General features: G+C 39.2%; 1 protein-coding gene across 2 annotated transcripts in view; it reads right to left on the bottom strand.

Annotated features, from left to right (window-relative positions):
* Positions 1 to 20,234, bottom strand: part of LOC128357179 (acid-sensing ion channel 1-like) — a 45,241-nt gene extending 25,007 nt beyond the window's left edge. For both annotated transcript variants that reach the window (XM_053317436.1, XM_053317437.1), the window contains exons 1-2: positions 19,873 to 20,234; positions 12,757 to 12,952 (exon numbers count right to left, since the gene is read on the bottom strand). In XM_053317436.1, coding sequence (XP_053173411.1) covers positions 12,757 to 12,952; positions 19,873 to 20,234 — 558 coding nt within the window. The remainder of the gene's footprint in view (positions 1 to 12,756; positions 12,953 to 19,872) is intronic.
* Between the last annotated feature and the right edge of the window lie 305 nt (positions 20,235 to 20,539).

The following is a 20,539-nucleotide window of genomic DNA, read 5'->3' as shown; positions in this document are numbered from 1 at the left end:
AGTATGTTTTAATTCAAATATACTCCCATAAAAATCATAAAATCATAGTTTTTTTGTTAGCTTAAAATGAGCCCTTTATATCTACATAGTCACAGAGGCCACCATATTGCACCGCTATGTTTCTGCAGTAGCTCAGAAAGGACAAACTAAAGACAGGCTCTAGGGAGGACCTTCAGTGTTTTATGTGAGTTTTGATTGGGTTGTAATCTGCAACCTCTCGGGCTAGATGCCGCTAAATCATACACACTGGTCCTTTAAATATTCTCTCTCTCTCTCATTTAGCTTTCTTTTGCCCTCTACCAAATCCTGACAGAAATATCTTTCATTTTATCTACTAAATGTTCCACCTTCTTCACTACCACTTACTTTTGTTGGTGCTGAGCAGGAAGCATACTGTATGTGTTTCTTGGTGCTGCAAATGACTTATTGTGGTTGGAACTGACACAAATGAGAGCAGTGAGAGTGAACCCAAACAGTAAAACCGAAACAAAGAGCTGATAGATGTTAACATATGTCAAAGTGAAGAGAGGAACTGTACAACTGATCATCAATTAACTTCACTAGAGCAGCTTTAAGGGAAATAAAGTCTCACTGAGATTAAAATCTTGACCAAGAAGACAGCAAAAGAACATTTTTACTGTTCATTTTCTCACACTATTTACTTGTTTGTTTTTGCTTCACCCAGTGATGCATTGACTTTGCTGATTTCGAAGCTTTTCAGATTGGCTTGTATTACTCTCGAGCACATTTATAAACAAGTTCATATTTTCAGTTATCTAGCATCAATAACAAATGCATTTACAGACTGAGTTAGTAAAATGGTCTGTGTATTTTACTATGAGGACATATATCACATACACAGACCACTGAACAGCAAATGTGGTATTGAGAAGGGATTTATATTTGTATTTATAGATGTTCCCAATATATTGTATTGAGAAATTAGTTTGTACTAAACATAACTCTTACATATAAAGAAGTTAGTGTAAATAGGGTCACAAAAGATGAGCAGTGACAGCAAGAAACCTGTGAAAAAACTGTTGATGCTTATATGAACTAAGTTTACTCAGTTGGCTGTGGAGGACATTTAACTTGATTATTGGGTTTTTTAAAGTCTCACTCCGAAAGTACATTAAGAAACAATTTTCTAGTCATCTAACTTATTCACACAGCTCTTTGACATTTGACTGTGTTGGCTAAAGTAATGATAAATGGATGTGTATAGATATTAAACAGTCTTCCTAATCATCTTGTCCTTTTTCTTTTTTTCCCCTTTGCCTCCTTACTGTCAGCCTGTAAATGTCCTTCTATCTGTCTCCCAACTCTCCTGTCAGTCTGCATTGTAATTCTGTGCAGTAAACACAAAAATGTCATAATGATAATCTTTCAAGAAAGCACTGCATCCTAAAGAGCTGGGGTCTCCACAAATCAACAATACACACACACAAAAGCACACACCATGCACACATCATCCAGTGAACTGTGGCTCTGACCACTCATTTCCATAGATGTGTTATTATTTCCTGCAGACACATTAAAAAAAAGGAAAAAACAACAGTAAGAAATGTTGCCTAAACTCCGGCTGTAGGCCAAGCTGCAGCCATCGCCGGTTAACTGATTAGCTTGGTAATTGCAGTGGAAATGCCAGTCTGAGGTTGATATAAAAGTGCGAAAGGCACATCCAGGAAATACTAATCAGTCTCCCGGCTGTTCTACGAGGAGGCTGCTGTTGTGTTGAATGCCACTGGTTCATGCAACTGCACTTTATCTGGGTGTAGGTTTGTGTTATGCGTGTGTGTTGCATGTGTGCACGTGTGTCTGATCTTGGCTAAAAATGAATATGTCTTAATAGTTTCTCTCTGACAATAATAAAATCCTTTAATATGAGCAGAGTAAATTTGGGCTGGATCTTCTTGCATATTAAAATAAATGGCTCATTATACCAGTGTCAGATTAAGACATGCACAGAGAGCCCTCTTTTCCCCCACTTGTTCATATCTCCCTCCTCATTATAACCCTCATTTTTGTTCTAAACTAAATAAAATGCCCCCAGCTCATTTTCTTTTCATCTCTCTCCATTCTTTCATACTTTTGCCCTCGTCTATAGTTCAGAACAAGTTCATTTTTGAGCCACTCCTCACACCTACGGTTAGTCTATGTCCTCACCTGTCACTACAACTTCTCCCATCTGTCTCTTCTCACTTCGTCCTGCCCTGCGTCCATTTCTCTGACCTCGTGGCACACAGAGTCTCCATCTGTCTGCACACAGTTTTTGTGCAGTTCACAGACACACACAAAAATGCATGAAAGCAGGTTTTTCTGAGTGAAAACCAACAGCTGCCTCTTGCTCCTTCTGTGCATGTTTGTGTCTGTCTCAGTGCTGTTTGTATCCTACTGTGGTTGGATTATTTGGTTGTTTACAGGTTTAGTGCTTGTCTGCTATCACTCAGCTCTGTTTAGAGCCCATGTTCCCAGACAAATGCAGGATTATTGGGAATTGCTGTTTGCTTGTCTGTGATTGTGTGTGTGAGTTTGTGCATTTCTGTGCATCTGACTGGATAATCCATTTTAACCATAAAAACGTTTTTACTATCCTTCAAAAATTCCTTTTACGTAGCTTCATTTTTTCACTCTGTCTGAGTATATCTCATATATTTTGCATCTGCCTGTTACTGTGCTTCATTAAGGCAATATCAGATTCATACTGAGTGAAATATTTAAATGCAACGTGCCATGTTTTTATGGCTGCAATGTTACATCAAACAAAGTGAAAGTGTCTTGTGATTGTGATTCAGCCTGGCACGCTAACCTTGGACACCTTTAAATTAACATCAACTTCAGTGGGTTTTAACAAAAGCTGCCTGCACATCTAAGAGTTAAAATGATCCAGCAGATACAAACACACTGCACTCCCCAGCCCTCATCTAACAGAGGCCTTTGTGTCTCCCAGCCAACCTCTGGAAACACACAATTAGTCTGATTTGGGGTCAGTCGAGTACACAGCAGCTCAGCAGTCTAAACTGCGGCATCATCCCTCCCCAGTCTCCTCCTCCTAAACTCCATCCAGCAGCCAGTGAGTCACAGCTAGCCCTTTGCCAGCCTGCCTCTAGCCCACCCAGAGCCCAGCCCTCAAGTCACCTGCACTAATCCTCAGGATAAATAAACCATGTGCAGAGCAGTGCAGCCAACTCGGGCTATTTTCAGCCCCACTGTGCTTTTTTTTTTTCTTCCCCTCCTCTTCTTCCCCAGTCCAAAATGTCTTCATAAAAAGCATTTCCCCCTCCCAGGCTTGGGCAAATAGAGCGTGCAGCAGTACTGATCCGTCTAGAAACCAGCTGGAGTCATGGAGATGCTGTGTGTTGGCCGCCCTTTAACAATATGGGAAAAGATATCTCTGGGGCTTAAGATGGGCAGATTTGTTTGGGGTTATTGGAGTGGGCGTTACATTAAAGTCTGATCAGGCTATTAGTATGCTAAAACAAATGGTGATGTTTTGAAGCTGTGTTCGCAGATGATTAATCTTTCCTTCCTCCACCCTTCCTTCTCCTTTACCTGCACTTAATGATGCTCTAAAACTTCAACTACTTGTCCTCAAAAGCCCTGTGTGGGTCGGTTTCTCTGGTCTCAAAGGGTTGGTTTCTCTAATGGTGTGAATCAAAAGACTTTTTCAGAGAAACAAAGATAGTGATTAAGATAGAAACGGGGCAAATGAGACAGAAAAAAAAGAGAGTGAGTTGACTGGCAGAATTGTAATTCAACATGACTTAAAGTTGTCTTTGTGATCACATACAATAGTTTAATCTGCAGTCGCTCTTGTGGGGATGAAGGTGAATGTTTACTAAAGTTCCTGTTTTAAAATACACTCAAAGTTGCATTTTAACTCTCCTGCTGTGTTTGGCAGTCTCACTGCTGACAGATGGCTTTCGTATACAGGATTGCTCTGCATTATGAGCCCTGAGTATTCACCTGCTGATCTGGAAATGTGGTTACTCCGCCCCATAATCACTCTTTGGAGGTGGTCAGCACTAAATGCCCTGCGATCAGCACAGTAGAACGAATATTATGTTGATCCACTACTGTAAGTGTGTTGGCATGTTTATGACAGCGCTGCGGTAGGAAATGGGAGTACGTTTAAGAGGCTATTTAAGTAATTTCCTGTGGTCTTAATAGTTCCACCTACGGCATCTTCTTTTTTATCAAGATTTCCTGTTTTTTTTAGGGCTCCTCAAGCAAGGAGTGAAAAGAGGATGTCATGGGAGCAATGAGAACAAAGGAAAGGGCATAACAGTGAGGGAGGGAAAGAGAGATAGAGAGAGGAGGGAGCATGACATGAAAACATAATGAGGATTGTCATGCCCATGGGGGTTGATGTGAGGAGTGCACCGCGCAGGGGTTGAGACAAAGGAGGAATGCAGAAAATTTCAAAAGAGGGAAGGGAGAAAGGAGGGGGGAAAAATCAGAATAAACACTTTGACCGAGAGGTGACATAACTTTGCAAGCTCAGCGCAGGAAGATGTGACAGGTTCTGGAGCCGGGATGTGGAGCGCAGCTGTGCTGACCCACAAGCCGTTGGGCGATGTGGGTGGTGGCTGTGCCTCACATCTGTCACTTCAGGCCACAAAACCCGGAGGAAATGCAAGCTTAAGTATATTCTTGCCAAGGGAAAGATGGACTGTTTCCACCCTTAGAGTCTGGTACTTTTCCAGCTCCCAGCAGTGCCGTAGTTGTCAGGGAAATCTGAGATCATTGTCACCCTCTGGGTTGCTTTTAGAGAGTTCAGGTTGGGGCTAAAGACTATCACTACATGAGTTTTACAGCAGTCAAACTGGAAATCAGACATGAAAATATACTGGGTGCATTTGCAACTGCTATCCTGCTACTCAAATAAAAACATCAAAGTGCAGAAATTATACTACAATTGGAATTTCAAGGACCACAGTGTGGTTTTCTATATGTTTTCATCCCTGGAGAGTATATTTTATGTCACTGCTGACCATTTTTCAAAGCAGACTGTGCATTTTAGATTTTCTACCTTCCAGACAGAAATGGGATGCGGTTCATGCCAGCACAGTTTGAAAATCAACTTGTAGAAATTTGCATCCAATAATCCATCACTGTATAAATAGTATGTAGTCAGTATTTATTACTGTCAAAGGCAGTTTATCCTTGCTGCATTAGGTGAGTGGTGACTGCTTTGAAAACTGCAATGCTTTGGGAAAATATCCTTATAAGTGATGTAATTAAGATATGCAGAATTTATAGTTAATGAGTCAAAACATGCTGAAATGCTCCTCTAAAGGATTTTATTACTGTATTTCTCAAACTGGCTTTTTCAATATATTTACAGCTCAACAGCCTGCAAATCATGAAATGATATGAAATGTAGTGATTCTAATATCACTAAGCTGTCTTCTCTTCCTCTAGGCACAGCGTGTCTTACATTTTGTCTACAAAATCTGCAAATGCATGTTGCCTTCTTGAGACATGACAGTAGTGATCAGAGTACAGAAATTATAACACAACTGTCACGGCAGCAGTGTGCTAGGAGCTTGCAAACACACATCTATTCCCCGGGTAGACCTGTCAAAGCCAGACTTTGACAAACAAAAAAGGGCCACGCATCAGACCAAGAAAAGGGCTCTTCAGAGTAGGACTGTGGCTCTGTTCTCCTTTACTGGAGTTCACTGGTGAGTGGGTTTTTAAATAAGCGCAGTTTGCTGTTTACTGCAGAAATACCTCCGAGTCCAATTAGCAATGATGATTCTGCACTGGGTTCTCTCGATAACTTCCTAATAACAACCGGAGCAATTAATCTGTTTCTCAAAGTGCTTTGTTTAGTGAAAGAACATAATAACTTTAGCACATGAGTCTGATTGGCCTTCTGTCTTATAAAAATGATTAATTAACTGAGGAATGTCATATACAAATGGTGGAATAACACATATTCAGCCATGAGAAAAAACTATTTATGTTGTATAAGAGGTTAAATATCCCCTACAGGCATTTATTAAGATTACAGAATCTATGAATATGCAAATATTGTTTATTACAGAAGTTTAATGCAGAACACACTTCAATGTTAAGTCTATTCTCAGTGTATGTGCACTGGAGGCTTCAAGTTTCCATATCAAACTTGTGTAAGTTTCATACTGGACCACAATTGGCTCAAAACTATGTTTGATGTCACAAATCATGCTCGTAGATCCGCCCTTTACAATGAGATTTTTGAATGAGCAGAGAGAAGCTTTCCACTTTGGGCAGATGATGAAAACAGCTTTGCAGCATCAAACTTGCAGCACACAAATCATTCTGCACAATGAAGCTCAAACATCCAGCTGGAACTAAAAGAGGAAACACATGTAGCCTAATATAAGATGCAGTTTGAAGCTTGTATTTCTGTTTTTGTGTGTGTGAACAACTTTTGAAACTGATATTGAATACCCTGTTTTGGGGCTACTATTCTGCCTTCCCTAGATGTAACTAGATGCTAGTTCAGTAGATAGTGAACAATCTTCTCAGTGAAGGCTGTTTATTCACACATGAGCAAGCTGTAAAACTCAACATACAGAAAAAATGCAGCTTTTACCCTCACATAATTCAAATATACTAACAGCATGACATCTTATGAAACAGAAAACTTCAAGAAAACCAAAAGAATATACTTACAAGCATATATTTTCCAAGGCTTTGCTAAAAGAAATGGAGATTCGGCATGCTCTCTGGCAAACTGAATTAACTACGGCAAGCTCAAAAGACCAAACTTAATCTAAAATACAATACTCAAAAACACCACTAGGTGGCTACCATCTCTACAAGCTGTGGGCAGCACAGCTACTGTTCATCACACTGGCATATCACCCAACACTACCCGAGCTGAAGAGGATATATTAGCTAAGAAGATGCATAAAAACAAACTGGCACATTTATAATTCTGTGACAGCAACTATTGTCAACTTTCTGCATGCGCCATCAATCAGAGAAGTCTACCCCTAAGGCCACTTACAGTTGCAGAATCACTCTTTTGTTTTTTGCATAATATGCTACGAAATTACTTCTTAAAAAAAAAAGAGAGAAGCGATCCTGTCAATTCAGTTGAGCACAGAATCTGTATTCTTATCGCAAACGGCTCAAAATAGTGTCTTATCAGCCTTTTTCTTTTTCGTTTGATCTTTCCACAAAGAACAGTCTTTTGGGATATACCTCTTTCCTTATTCATCAGGCACTTTGCAATGAAACAATGAAAAGATTAACAATGCAATGCATCAAAGACGGTCTTCAAAGGAAGTGCATTTTCCAGTTTTCAGGAGCTGTGCGGTGATGTAGATAACAAAGGGAAGTTGAGAGGAGAGAAATAAAGGCCTTAAACCTCTCCAGGGGAAACACCTCGCTGCTGCCACTACATTCTGGCCAGATGCAATTTCCTGAGCACCGCACTGCTCTACAAAGTGAGGAGAAATTGCTTTATCACAGTAGACACAGTTGAGAGCTGAAGGAGGGGGGGAAGGGGTGGAGGGGGGGGCAGTTTGAGAAACAGACTTGGACTTGCAAGCTACATAAATTATACTACATAAATTATCCAGCCCTCTTCAAATTAGAGGAAAACACAGAAAGGTCAATAAAATGCTTGAGTGGGTGTCAGGAGTACATACCAACCACACACACATACAGTACATGTGCAGGCGCATACACACACACATACACACACAGGCACCCCAAACAACCATTTATGTGTATATGTGTGTATTTCATAACTTAAATGAATTATTGAAGCAGCACTAACCAAATGTTTGGAAGCATGTGCTCACGACTAGAAGGCTGTCTCAAATCCTATCAGGGAAAAAAGTCGTGATGAAACGTTTGGGTTAGGAGAAGGGCACTCTGCCTGGCAAACAAGCACTGCATCATTAAATAAAGTGCAACAGAGCCACACCAACAGGCATGAGGAATTAAATATTTTCTCTTCTCATTCTGAGGAGGACAATTAAGGTCATGTTATGTGTCCGTGATTCGAGGTGGAAAGGGGGTCTTGGCCTTTATGTAATCTTATCAGGTTTTTTTCACAGGAGATATTTTAACTGGTCATAGTAAGAAAAGTGCAGGTGTTACTAATAACATTAACAATGGCCTCATTATATTCAAGTGTCCCTGATAGCAATGACAGTGTGAAACTGAGCCAGCATGCACAATACAATGACTCTGAAAGTGAAGCAGCTAAATGGAAATCAGACATCATTAATTTTTGTCATTAACAGCTGTGCTTTTCTTATAGTGACAAGTCAAAATGTCTGTGAAAGAGGTTAAGGTCTCTATGTGCTCAAAGACACACACACACACACACACACACACACACACACACACACGCACACACACACAAAAACACCTTTCAATTTCTCTTTGAATTTAGTTGCTCTAAATGCCAGATTGTACTTAATGTAAATGTTAAGTTGTTAAGTTCATGTTTTGTAATGTTATATTAAACTCAGGAAGTTTGCACACAATACTGTAGTCACTGGACTCATCCAAGACGGTGACAAGTCTGCATATTGGCAGGAGGTGGAACGGCTTGTACTTTGGTGCAGTCAGCACAGCTTGGAAATGAACATGCTCGAGACAGTTGAGATGACAGTAGACTTAAAGAAACACCCCTCAGCACTGTTCCCCATCACAATATCCAACAGCCCTGTATCAACCTTCAAGAGGGAGACCAGCATCAACTCCAACTCCTCCTTCAACTCCTCAACGAGGCCCAGACGTTCGGTGAAGCCACAAAACAGGAACAGACTGCAGCGAAACAAAAGACAGCAGACCCCACTCCAGAACTTGTACTCTTCAAGAACCAGGACACATGCAGAGAAAATCATTACAGATTCCTCACACCTCTCCAGCAGGTGCTACAGAGCCCTTCCTGTATATTGAAACTACCAGACACAGGAGCAGTGTGTTTCCTCATGCTGTCACCCTCATAAATAGCTGACCAGTATCTATATTAAATAGTTATTGCACCCTGCTTCACATCTATGGACAGAAATGGACAGGGAAGGGTTTAAGATTAATCTCATAAGGTGCCTCAAACATGTACAACGGTGGAGGCACAATGAATGTCACTGGAGCACATTTCATTCAGTAAAGAAGACTGCGGGATATAACCAAAAGCTCCAGGTAGCGCCAGTAAATGGACCTTGCATTTAGACATTTTAGATGTGTCCACAAATCATATTAGATCAGATTATCACATCTGCAAACAAAAACTTCTATTAAATATAAAATTTAGCATTTGATAAGGTGTATTTTTCACAATGAATGTCAATGGAGCAAATTTCATTCAGTAAAGAAGGCTGTGGGATATAACCAAAAGCTCCAGGTAGCGTCAGTAAATGGACCTTTCATTTTTGATAAGCATTTAATATAAGGTGTATTTTTCACACACAGTGCTTCACAATAAAAAAAGAAAAGCAATAGGCATAAAATGCAGACACAATGTGAAAAACAATACAATAAACAACTAAATAAAGTATATAAATATATAAATCTAAGGTCTAAATCTGATTTTGGAACAGAGTCCATGAATTAAAAAGTTTACACAACCTTGAAGGCAGATTCTCATTATATTTTACACCTGAATCAGACAACAGAGAGAGTAGTAGTAATGTGGGCAGCTGTCTGAATTGTAAACATGAAGAGGAGTCATTGTAGAAAACTGAAAAAATAAGTCAGGATCACTATTTTCTACCAGAGACATCTAATAATTGAGGTAATTATGCAACTTCACTGCTTCAAACTGAATGAAGAGACATAAAAAATGATTTTCCTTTCATTGGGTTAATAGGAAAAATAGTAAAAGTTATAGCGTTTCTGCCCATAAGCAGAAATCAAAGCACTTCAAAGCCACTTCAGTGCTGCTGCTACAGTAAGTGGCTGCATGTAGAGCTCTTCTTCCTGTATGGATGTGTGTATTAATGTTCCCCTGCCAAAAATAAATCTTTTAGGCCACCACACACAAGCTTGTTTTCAGTCAACTCTCCTGGTTACATCCATGCTGTCAAGTTCACGTGCTTGGCAACGTTGCGTGGTATGTATAAGAGGATCTACAACTTCTTCCACGCTGCCAAAAATGTCCACTTAAGAGATAATTAAGGCTTCTTGAAGAAAGAAAAATTAACTTAATTTAATCTATTTAGTGAAGCTGCTGTGAAATGATCAACGTTCAGCTCCAAATTGAAAACCATGTCGGATGCCAGAGACACTACTGGCAGCAGAGTCTGGGTGGGCCTGCAGTGACAGCAGGCCTTTATGGTAGAGAGATTATAGCCAGCAACTGTACTCTGTGCTGCAGGGAAATCTCACGTGTCAGTTGCACATATAATGTCAGTGGACTGCTTACACTTTTTTATAATAAATTTCTTTGACTTCCACATATCTTTTCTCTGCATTTACTTGTTTTCAAAGATAGATATTACTTTGAAGCAGAGAGTGATAACAATAAAAAGATGAAAAAGGTAGGTGTAAATATTTACTCGGAGCCACAGGGACTCGACAAAACAGATAAAAGCTGAAAACAATGTTTGATCATAAATTTTAACAAGGACTTGTCGGCACAGATTCAAACATAAACACTGAGTCGTCATCGTCAAACAAGGACAAGAGGAATCAGTCTGACTTTGTACTGTAAATGTTACTGCTGGGAATATAAAAGACATACATCTCCGCACAACAACATGTATTGTAAGGTATTGTTACCAACTTTCACCAGCGAGTTTTGATTCAAGGCAGCAAAAGCACAGCAGGAATCCTAAGGTCAGAAAACCACATGCCTTTTCATTCAGTTCCCTTAAAGGTCCTTTGCTGCGGGGGTTCATCATTCTTTAACCCACTATAAATAGATAATTGTGTGTTTTTCTGCACTGTACTATTCAAACAACTAGTTTTATGAAGATAGACTTTGACTATGGCTTACATCTAACTAATAGTCAGACTTCAGATAGAGCCATTGCACATAGTTGTCTAGTTCTTGACTATCTTAAGTAGGACTAATTTGTGGTGAAGTCTGGTTAAATTAACAGTTTTTTCTGATTAAAACTTCCTGAAGGATTCAACGGCTTAGGACATTTTACTAGGAAATGTCAGCACAGTGTGTAACTATACAAAATATTATAAAACCTCGGACTTTGGGTGATCAGATCTGTAGCAGAGCTGCTGTGAGAGTGAGATGGATCCTCCAAAATGTTGAATGCTGTAAAAGGACAGATGCTAATAGTTACATGACCACTGACCATGAACACTATGTAGGTTTACTGAAAAGGGTGAAAAATGTCTTTTACTGTATCAGTGTATGTAGGCTGTACAGAGCTATGACATGCTCCAGTCATTATCTCATCATGAAAGCCGATGGCGTGTCTCCTAGCAACACTAAGACTGTGTCAGAAATCATTACCTGTATTTACTATAAAGTGCCTGCCATTTTATTTGAGTGTGCACTACTGAGGAAATGAGAGAGGCTGTGTATGAGATCACTCCCTAAATCACTCATTCACTAACTTTTATATATAATAGATGCTCAACTGAGATTTTGGATGCAATCATTGTCAGCTGTAGAGTCTCTATAGAGTAATTTTCACTTTATCAAGTCTGCATTGTTAGCAGAAAGCTTCAGTTCGTGGTGGTTGCCACGGGGTCATCTCTTTGTTCCCACCGATTTATGTTCCCTCAAGAATTTTCCACCAAATTAGGCCCTATGTTTCCTCAGGCCTACATTCCCACAGCACAGGTATTCCCTAATATACATAACGTGCCTCCTGTTTTTTCATCTATGAAAGTGCTTGAAAGACAGATGAAATTCTTCATTTTATTATTAAACTGAGGAAACGTTGGGCTGTGGGAACATACACACGCTCCCGTTGCTGCTTGTTTTGGACACAGCCTTCTCACAGGTCAGTCAACTGCTGCCATGGAAACGAGGATGCAGAGGATTGAAGTTTAGAAGCTGTTTCCACAGATATGTCACAAAATGGCTTTATCTTTCTTTGAAAAAATGGGAAAATGTGCACGACATAGCTGTAGCATCATTTTTTCCTTAATGTCTTTACACAAAAAGAAAAACTGAATAGACTTCAAATTTTAATTTTAGCTTCAATAGTTTTTTGACAATAGTGGAGGTTGATTGTACAGCAGAATAAGCTATACCAGTGGCAATTTAGACCCTTTTTAGGGGCGCCCAAGCACCCCTAAATTTGATCTAAGCACCACTAAAAATAAGTAAATTATTATTGTATTTCTTTCCCTAAAAATGATTTGATACAACTTTAATTATTTTGCTAGGTTCAAATGGTTTTATTTGAACAGGTCTAATGTACTTTGGATAGTTCTGACATTACTATATAATCTTTCCCTCAGGATTCATTAAGTATCTTAGAGTCCTCTCTGTAGAAATCTGATTTATTCTGAACAATTATCATTATTATTATACATCATAGTAGACAACTCTACTATGTATTGATGTGATTTACATTATCCAGTGAAATGAATTATTTAGCAGGGGGTTTGAATACTTGCAGGGCATTGTATGTTGAATTCTCATTAGGAGCTGAGACCCCCTAAAGGTCTGATCCTAGAATTGCCCCTAAGCTATACAAAGCTTTGTCTTATTGGTTGAATCAAATCATTCTTGGTTTTGGTCTTTTTGTGGAATTTGTTGACAATAAAAAAACAAAAAATATCACGAGACCTATTCTTCAGTCATTGTTGGATCTTCAAACTTACCACTTTGAAGTCCTCCGGTCTGCACTCGGTGCCGTGGAAGTGGCAGGAGAGCAGCATGTCGTTGATGTCGTGACCGGTGCGGTCGTAGAACTCCAGCATGTTGAAGGGTCGCGGCTTGAAATTGTGGAAGTCGGCTTTGACCTTCAGGCTCTCCAGGACGTTCTCTTCCACGAGATGCACGTCCCTGATCTCATACCTGGATGGAAAGGCACAGAAAATGAGAAGCCAGAGAAATGTTTCACACATTTCAAAATGCAAATTTTATATCCTCTAGTCTGGGATTTATGATTTGTCCCCGAACAGTACGTCTTCACAGCGAATAATCACTGTCTGATGATAGAACTGACTTCATAAAAAAACGAGTTTCAGCCTTGAACATTTCTTTTTACACTCTCGAAGAAGGTTTATGAGTCTTTGTCAGGGAACTTTTGCTCCATTCACACACAGCTGAATGAATCAAAAGGGACAGAAAACAGACAGTAAAAATGTACAAGATTGTACTTTTGTGGCCATTTTGGTCCCTGAACTGATAGCACTACCAGACTGTAACACTTTATTGTACATAATACAATAAAGTCCAGACAAGAGCTGTGAGGGCCCATAAAGCCAACCATCCATTTATTGTCAGTGCGGTGGCTCCAGGCTACACAGTACTTGGACTTATATGGATTCAAACTTGGAGAAAAATGTGTTTATGTTGATGTTGATTGGATTGTCTCGGCCATAAGAGCACTCAGTTAAATTTTCATGTGAGTTCTTAAACTGACTGATTCCCCCCCCCCCCCTGTAAAAGTAGGTCTGAATAAAATATTAAAGACAAGAAGAAAGGGAACTGTTGAGTTTTTTTTAACAGCTGAATTGTGTTACCTAATTGCATTGCTCATTATTTTTGTCAGTCTGAAATCTTCCTGTCACTTCTTAACTACATCTCCATGAATTAAGACACTCTCTGCTTTGATCGAAATCCCACATGGAGCAATAAATAAGAGAATGCAGAATAAGTCCTTTTTATGTTTTTTCATGTTTATTTTTGTGTATCATTAGAGATTTTAAGCATAGATATAAGAATCGCAATGACCGCCACAATGGTCCACATCGAAAAATCTCAACAACTACTTGATGGAATTACCATCACAGGCATTCATGGTCTCCAGAGGATGACTCCTACTGGTTTTGGTGATCCCTTGCCTTTGTTTGTAGCGCCACCAGCAAGTCAAAGTTTTTATTTATGAAGTGAAATATCTCTAGATGGATCATTAAGATGGATGTACTAGTCCATTTACAAGAAAATCAGGCAGAAAATTGCATTCATGGTTCTCAAATGGTGTATCCAGTTTTCCCATGTGTAGTTTTAATTGAAATATCTCAACAACTACTGGATGGATTTCTAAAAAAAAACCTAAAAATGAAAAAATATAATATCTTTGGTGATTCATTTTTCCCCTAGCACCATCACCAGGTCAAGATTTTAATTTGTCCAACACTTTTATACCAAAACCAATTCCTGCAATTCCCATCAACGTCAAACAAAGAGGCACTGCTGTTGCAGAAAATAATCAATTTATTCCAAATGGCTACAAGAATGCAAACCCTCAGAAATGAATGTGCACGTGTTTATGTGCGTATATTAGCATGTTGACATTAGCAGTGTGAGTGTGGACTCACACAGTTGCTAGCATGGCTGTGAATTCTTGTATAGGGTGAAAACAAGCTCAGGTTGATGTAAAGGCATATCATGAATTTAAAAAAAAATCAGTAAATACATTGTCTTAATCATGAGTGTTCAATCTTGTGTTGGACAGCCCAAAACTATATAAATGAAAACCAGAATTTAAGGTGACAACGATTATGAAAACAGTTTAAGAGCTGAAAAAAAAAGTCAAGCCCTTGATATTACCTCATATGATTTTATGCTTTCAGTCATTTCAGGTGTTCAAGACACATAAAAGCAGAAGAAATGATCTGAGAAGAAGAATCAGCTATTTTATACCATAATTAATGGATACATTATTACATGATTGCTTGAAAGTTTCTGTTTTCTTCTGTTTATAGTCTATTTGTCATTTACATTTGAGTTCATGATTAACATAATACATTAACTTCAAAATGAATTTGAATTGGTGCCATACTCTTGGTGTTGTGTGTGTATCATTTGAGATTCTTTACAAGCAACTGTGTGTTTTTTAATTGAGAAACTAACAAATGATTTCATAAACTGTATGTTGTTCTGTATGTGTATGAGCTGGGAAAGGATATCACAATATTGAGATATCAGAGTTGTCTCTTTCTGGTCTTAAAAGCTAGACTACAGTGAAGGATACCACATCCTAAATTTATTATATAGTTTAATGACTTGAACAATGAATGTCTCCTCATGCTTTACCACTAACGATCATTCCACAACAGTTTTATGTCTTTAGTAAGCGCCAACAGCCGAGCTTCATATAATCACATTATTGATACTGCAGCGTGGCATTCACTTCAATTTCTGTGATTTCATTTGGTCTGTATCACCAGCTGTAGCCCCTTTTTGAGAATAAAGGCCTGCGAGTAGGGAGTCAGACAACCCACATCACACGCAGCTTTATCAGTGGCACTGGGAAATTTTCCTTTTATTTAATGGAGCTTGCAAAAATCTGACCAAGTTGTATTAAAAGAGAGCAGAATAGCTGTAAATGCACTCGCTCTCTACCCTCACTGTGATCTCCCGCTGTGCTATTATTAAAAATGTCAAAATTATAATGGGCTCACCAAAGAGCAGATTGCTTGGTTTTTTTCCCCTAAATACAGCCTAAAATAAAAGGCCTTTTTTAGAAGGTTGTCATGTGAATGTAGCCGCTTTTAAGTGAATATGGTCTCTTATTGATCTTTTGTGTAACATATTGTTAATGCACCCTATGAGTTTGTATGCACTGCATGAATAACAATGAGATTCAGAGGCTTGCATTATTTAAACAAGAGCTGGTAATGTATGATCTTAAATTACAACATAGACACAATTACATTTCTTGGTGCAATAATCATTTTGTTTTTCATTTTCGTGAGGGACATTTAACACTCTGTACTGAAACCCTCCAAACATTAAATCAATAATACGCTGCAACAAGTTTCAAAAATGACATTATGTTACATCTGTCCCTGTACATCATCTGCCACGTCCTCTACCTCTAAAGCCCTGTTTACACCTGGCATACCATGTGTCTCGGGTGATCCGATCACAAGTGGACAGCTGAGACACATTGCCGTTCACACCTGTCTCTGTTATGCAACTCAAGCTGATCACCTGTGTCCAGATTTCATTGCTGCCTACATCATTTCTGGTGGAAGATCAAAGGGCGCCGTGCACTGACTGTTATCCCTTCATACAAGGGCCAAATTTGCTTTTAGTGCAGGCTAAAGAGCTTAAAGCTAAGAAAAATGTTTCTAATGGTAATATAAATGTATGAGCTATACCAACTGTTCAGATTCCTCCAATCATGTACACCTGTGCTACTCTCCATTTTTTTAACCAGCCACCTTTTTAACAACTGCCACACGCTGCATTGATGACGTATTTTCCTATTACACCCTTCCTAGGCACACATCATCAAAAGATAGGTGGTCAAATATGTCCCAGACCACCTCAGCAAGTGGTTTGAGTGATCAGATCCCAATATGAAGCGCTGTCCACTTCAGATTGGATCATGTAAAATGTATGTTAATGCCAGATGTAAACAGGGTCTAAAACAATGCCTCCCTGACCTGCTGCCACTCCCCGACTAGTTTTTTCCCTGTGTGTGTTTGTAGATTATTGATTATTATATGTGCTTTTTAATTGTTTGCGTTTATGTTGTTTAAAACACTTGAAACACTGAAAAATATACCTTGTAATCTCAATGGGATTCACCTGGTTAAATGAAGGTTTAATAATAAAAAATGATAATATAGTCCACAAGTGTGCCGTAGTCAGAACAGAGCTGCAGCAGGAATCAAGACCCCTACAAATATTCAGGCTTGCTACTTCCACTCTGCCATACTATCTGCTACCAGCTTGCGGTACTACATTTACATTTCGAGTCTCTTCTCAATTCATGGCAAACTGCAATTTTTGTGATTCTGCTTGTTTCCTGACCCTTGTCTCCGCTCCCCTGCAGTCCTGCCTGCTCAGCCTCCAGCTCCTGTTTCCTCATCTGGTTAAGCCCTGCTGTTTTGCCTTCAGCTCTGCACAACTTTGTCTCTCTGGATCTCACTCTGGACCTTAGCCCTTACCTTCTCCTGCTCCATCTGCTAGCTCTCAACCACCAGCCCAAACTTCCCTAGCCTGCCTCCTAACCTCCACATACTCTGCAATAAATCTCTTTTACTTAATTCCAGTGTCATCGTCGGTTTCTGCATCTGGGTTCACTTGCTCTGCAGCTAAGACATTAAGATGAGACTAAACCTCATTATGTCAGAGGTGGTGAGTGTTTTTGTTTGATTGAAGTAGAGCTTAATTGAGCAGAGGCATTTGCTCCCTGCTGTTTGTGTAGTGGACAAACCTGCCAAGAAGGCACTTATGAGATAAAATCCCATGAGGATGAGCCGACAGGATCAGCGAGGGCTGACACTTCAGCATGTGTGCAGCTTAAATATCATGCCACAAGACATTTCCCAGACCAGTGACTCCAAACATGGGAAGTGGGCGGAGAACATTCTTAAATGGATTTCATGCCACAAGCACTTTCATTTCTGGCTGCGGGTATAACTGCAAAGTGTGCCGTTGCATCGCCTCGCTACCTTGCCAAGGGAGACAGGATAATGAGTACTAAACCTACATCAGAGTGTAAGAGTTGAGATGAGTACATGAAGAAGGAAAGTTAGAGGGAAAAATCCCCCCTTTTATGTTTTGGTCTCCAACTTTGAAAAGTCTTATTTGTGATTTCCTGCCTGAAAATGTGGGGTTAGATGATGCAGTCATAAAAATATCTAAAATCCAGATGGTAAGAGTTGATTATCAGTCACACCAGCATCACAGGAAAAAAAATGCTAATTTTAGTATTCAGTGAGGGATCTTCATTAAAGATTTAGGATAGAAATTGGCTGTATACCCACATAAAAAGAAAGCCACTAGAGGCCTTTAGCACTGTCCTCCATCTCTTTAACTGACAGCCTGTCAGACACTTGCATCATGTGAGCTCTAAGCTTTCACTTTATTCATTTATTTTTAATATTCAGATAACAGACAGTGGTCAATACTCTATTTTCCCGAGATAATCTGTAACAATAAAACTGCCATGCTGATTGTTTCATTATCGCAGTCTCTGTTGACTTTTGGAACAACATAACAACACCGCAGGGACAGCAACATGTTTCAAACAGCATCTAAAACCAGGATTAGTCACAGCATCTCCAACTTGCGCTGAGATCTTTCCTCTTTCTCTTGTCTTTGGACAGCTTTGTGTGTGATCTTAATCACTAAAAATGTGTTATTCATTCTTTTATTTTTCAGTATGGTTGCTTTCCAGGGAAGCAAAATCTCTGACAATTGAGAAACAAGTGGATTCAATCTTTTGGAGCTCCGTTGCAAAATGTTCCCTCCTGTGCATACAGTACATGCTGTTTCCAGCTTCACTACCCAGAGCCTTTAGCTGCACCAACAAGGCGTTTGGAGTTTTCAGTTAATTCAACCCTGACAAGCCCGCTCTCCAAGAGCTGGTTGACTCAACAATGTACAAACTATGAGCTTGTTGGGACTCAGATACCTGTGATGGATGATGAAGTATTCAGATGTTTTATTAAAGTAAAAGTAACAACACCACACTGGAGAAATACCCCCTAACATGTAAAGGGTCTACATTAAAAAATATTACATAAGTAAAGCTGCAATAGTGGTTTTAGCAAAATGTAGAACTCAGTGCAGAAAAATGGCCTCTCACCCCATTTTATTACATTATTAATACTGATGCATTAATGTGTAAGAAGCAATGTGTAAAATATTTTATAAGATCATGCAGATTTTGTATCTAAATTCTTAATCTGCAAAGTATGTCAGCAGAGTCAAAAGTTCACCTGTGACTAATGATTAACTTTCATTATTGTCTAATCTGTTGATTATTATCTCACTAAACGATTAATTCATGAATCGATCACAAAATGATGTAATCAAATATAATATATGTCTTTTATCTTCACATCGGACGAACAATCCAAAACTCTCAAATATTCAATTCACTACAATGTTTACGACTTAAAGCAACACATTCTCACATTTGAGAAACTGAAACTGTGAAAAAACCCCAAACAACTCGAAAGACTAATTGATCATCATAGTTGACAATGTATTTCCTTTTGATTGACTATTCCACTAATCGGTACAGTTCTAGTCAAAATATCAATATTACCCTTTGGATTTCAACAGAGTAAAAGTATAACATGACATATCATTGAAATACTGAGAGTACATGCACCACAAGTTTGTGCTTCAGTAAAGTATATTCCACCACTGATAATCGCAATATGAAACTAATTTATAGATGAAGAGTTACATTTGGTAATTTGAAAGCAATAAAAACACCCTAAACGACATTATTTAAACCTGAAATATCATATTTCCTAATGTGGCCCAGAATATACAAAAACTCAAAATTATTTATTTTTGTGCAGTTGTTCTACATTTTTGCACATAGAGGGAGTTCTAGGTCAGTTAATTGATGGTTTTAATGGTTGTAATGAAACCTACCATTAAAATGCTGTTGCATCATTCACTTTTAATAAATGAATAGATATAATTATGGCTGTTATGTTCTCTTGTCTCCCCTTGTCTCTTTAGCTAGCAAGAGATCATAACATAGTGTGATTTCGGCTTTCTGCTCTCTAAAAGATTAATGAATCAATCTTTCATTAATTAATGACTGATATGATATTTATGTATGCAAAATATATTTGTGGTTAAAAATGTGATATAGTGACAATCATTATAAGGAATACTTGATGTGAATTGGTATTATAGAGGAATATAGACTGAAAACACAAGAGACAAGAATACATTTTGAGAGATTAAAGCCACACGCACAGCAGAAACAGCTCAGGACATTAAACGCTGGGCATCATTTTGCACTTTTTTTTTTTTTTTTTTTTTTTAATTTAACATCTGATTACCTCTGGTTGAGCAGGGCCAGCAGCTCTCCTGCGTGGTACAGGTCATTGCGAGTCACCCTACTGAAGCGAAACGCGTTCAGGTTGCAGAAGGTGATCGCGGGAAACGTCATGATCGGGGTCGTGACCTCATCCAGTTTAGTGACGTGCGGGTACTCGAGGTAAAATTTGATCCTGTCCACGCACACGTACAACAAGAAGGTCAGGGAGCCCAAGAAAAACACCATCCACAGGCAGCGTTTGATGCAGAAGCGCTCGTAGGTGAAGATGTGAGAGATCCCGTGCAGGGTCGAGCTGTGCGCAAAAACTTCCAGCGATGGGGGCTGATTTGCGTCCATTTCTTCGGTTTCTACTTTGAGATCCATCGTCACTGTGCAACAAGCTCGATCTGAATGCCAGAGTCAGAAAAGTCAGCTTCAAAACACTTAACTGTTGAGAGAAAGTGAGCCTGTGTGCATGCATTCATTCACCTGTCCACCCCGAACAGGTGTGAACGTGTAGATATCCACCGTTGGACTTTGCTCGCCATCCCTCATGCACACTGGTGGGAAAACATTTTGAGCATCCTCCACTCTCTAAAGAAGTCAGACGAGCAGGACTTGTGAGTTATGCATTTCACAGAAGCAGGCATGCAAAGGCAGAGCGACTCAAAAGCATGCATAACCAAAAG

The sequence above is a fragment of the Scomber japonicus genome, chromosome 4, assembly GCF_027409825.1.
Source record: "Scomber japonicus isolate fScoJap1 chromosome 4, fScoJap1.pri, whole genome shotgun sequence".
Taxonomy (NCBI): Eukaryota; Metazoa; Chordata; class Actinopteri; order Scombriformes; family Scombridae; genus Scomber; species Scomber japonicus.
Note: the sequence above shows the minus strand (reverse complement) of the source record. Positions and strands in the feature narration are given on the sequence as shown.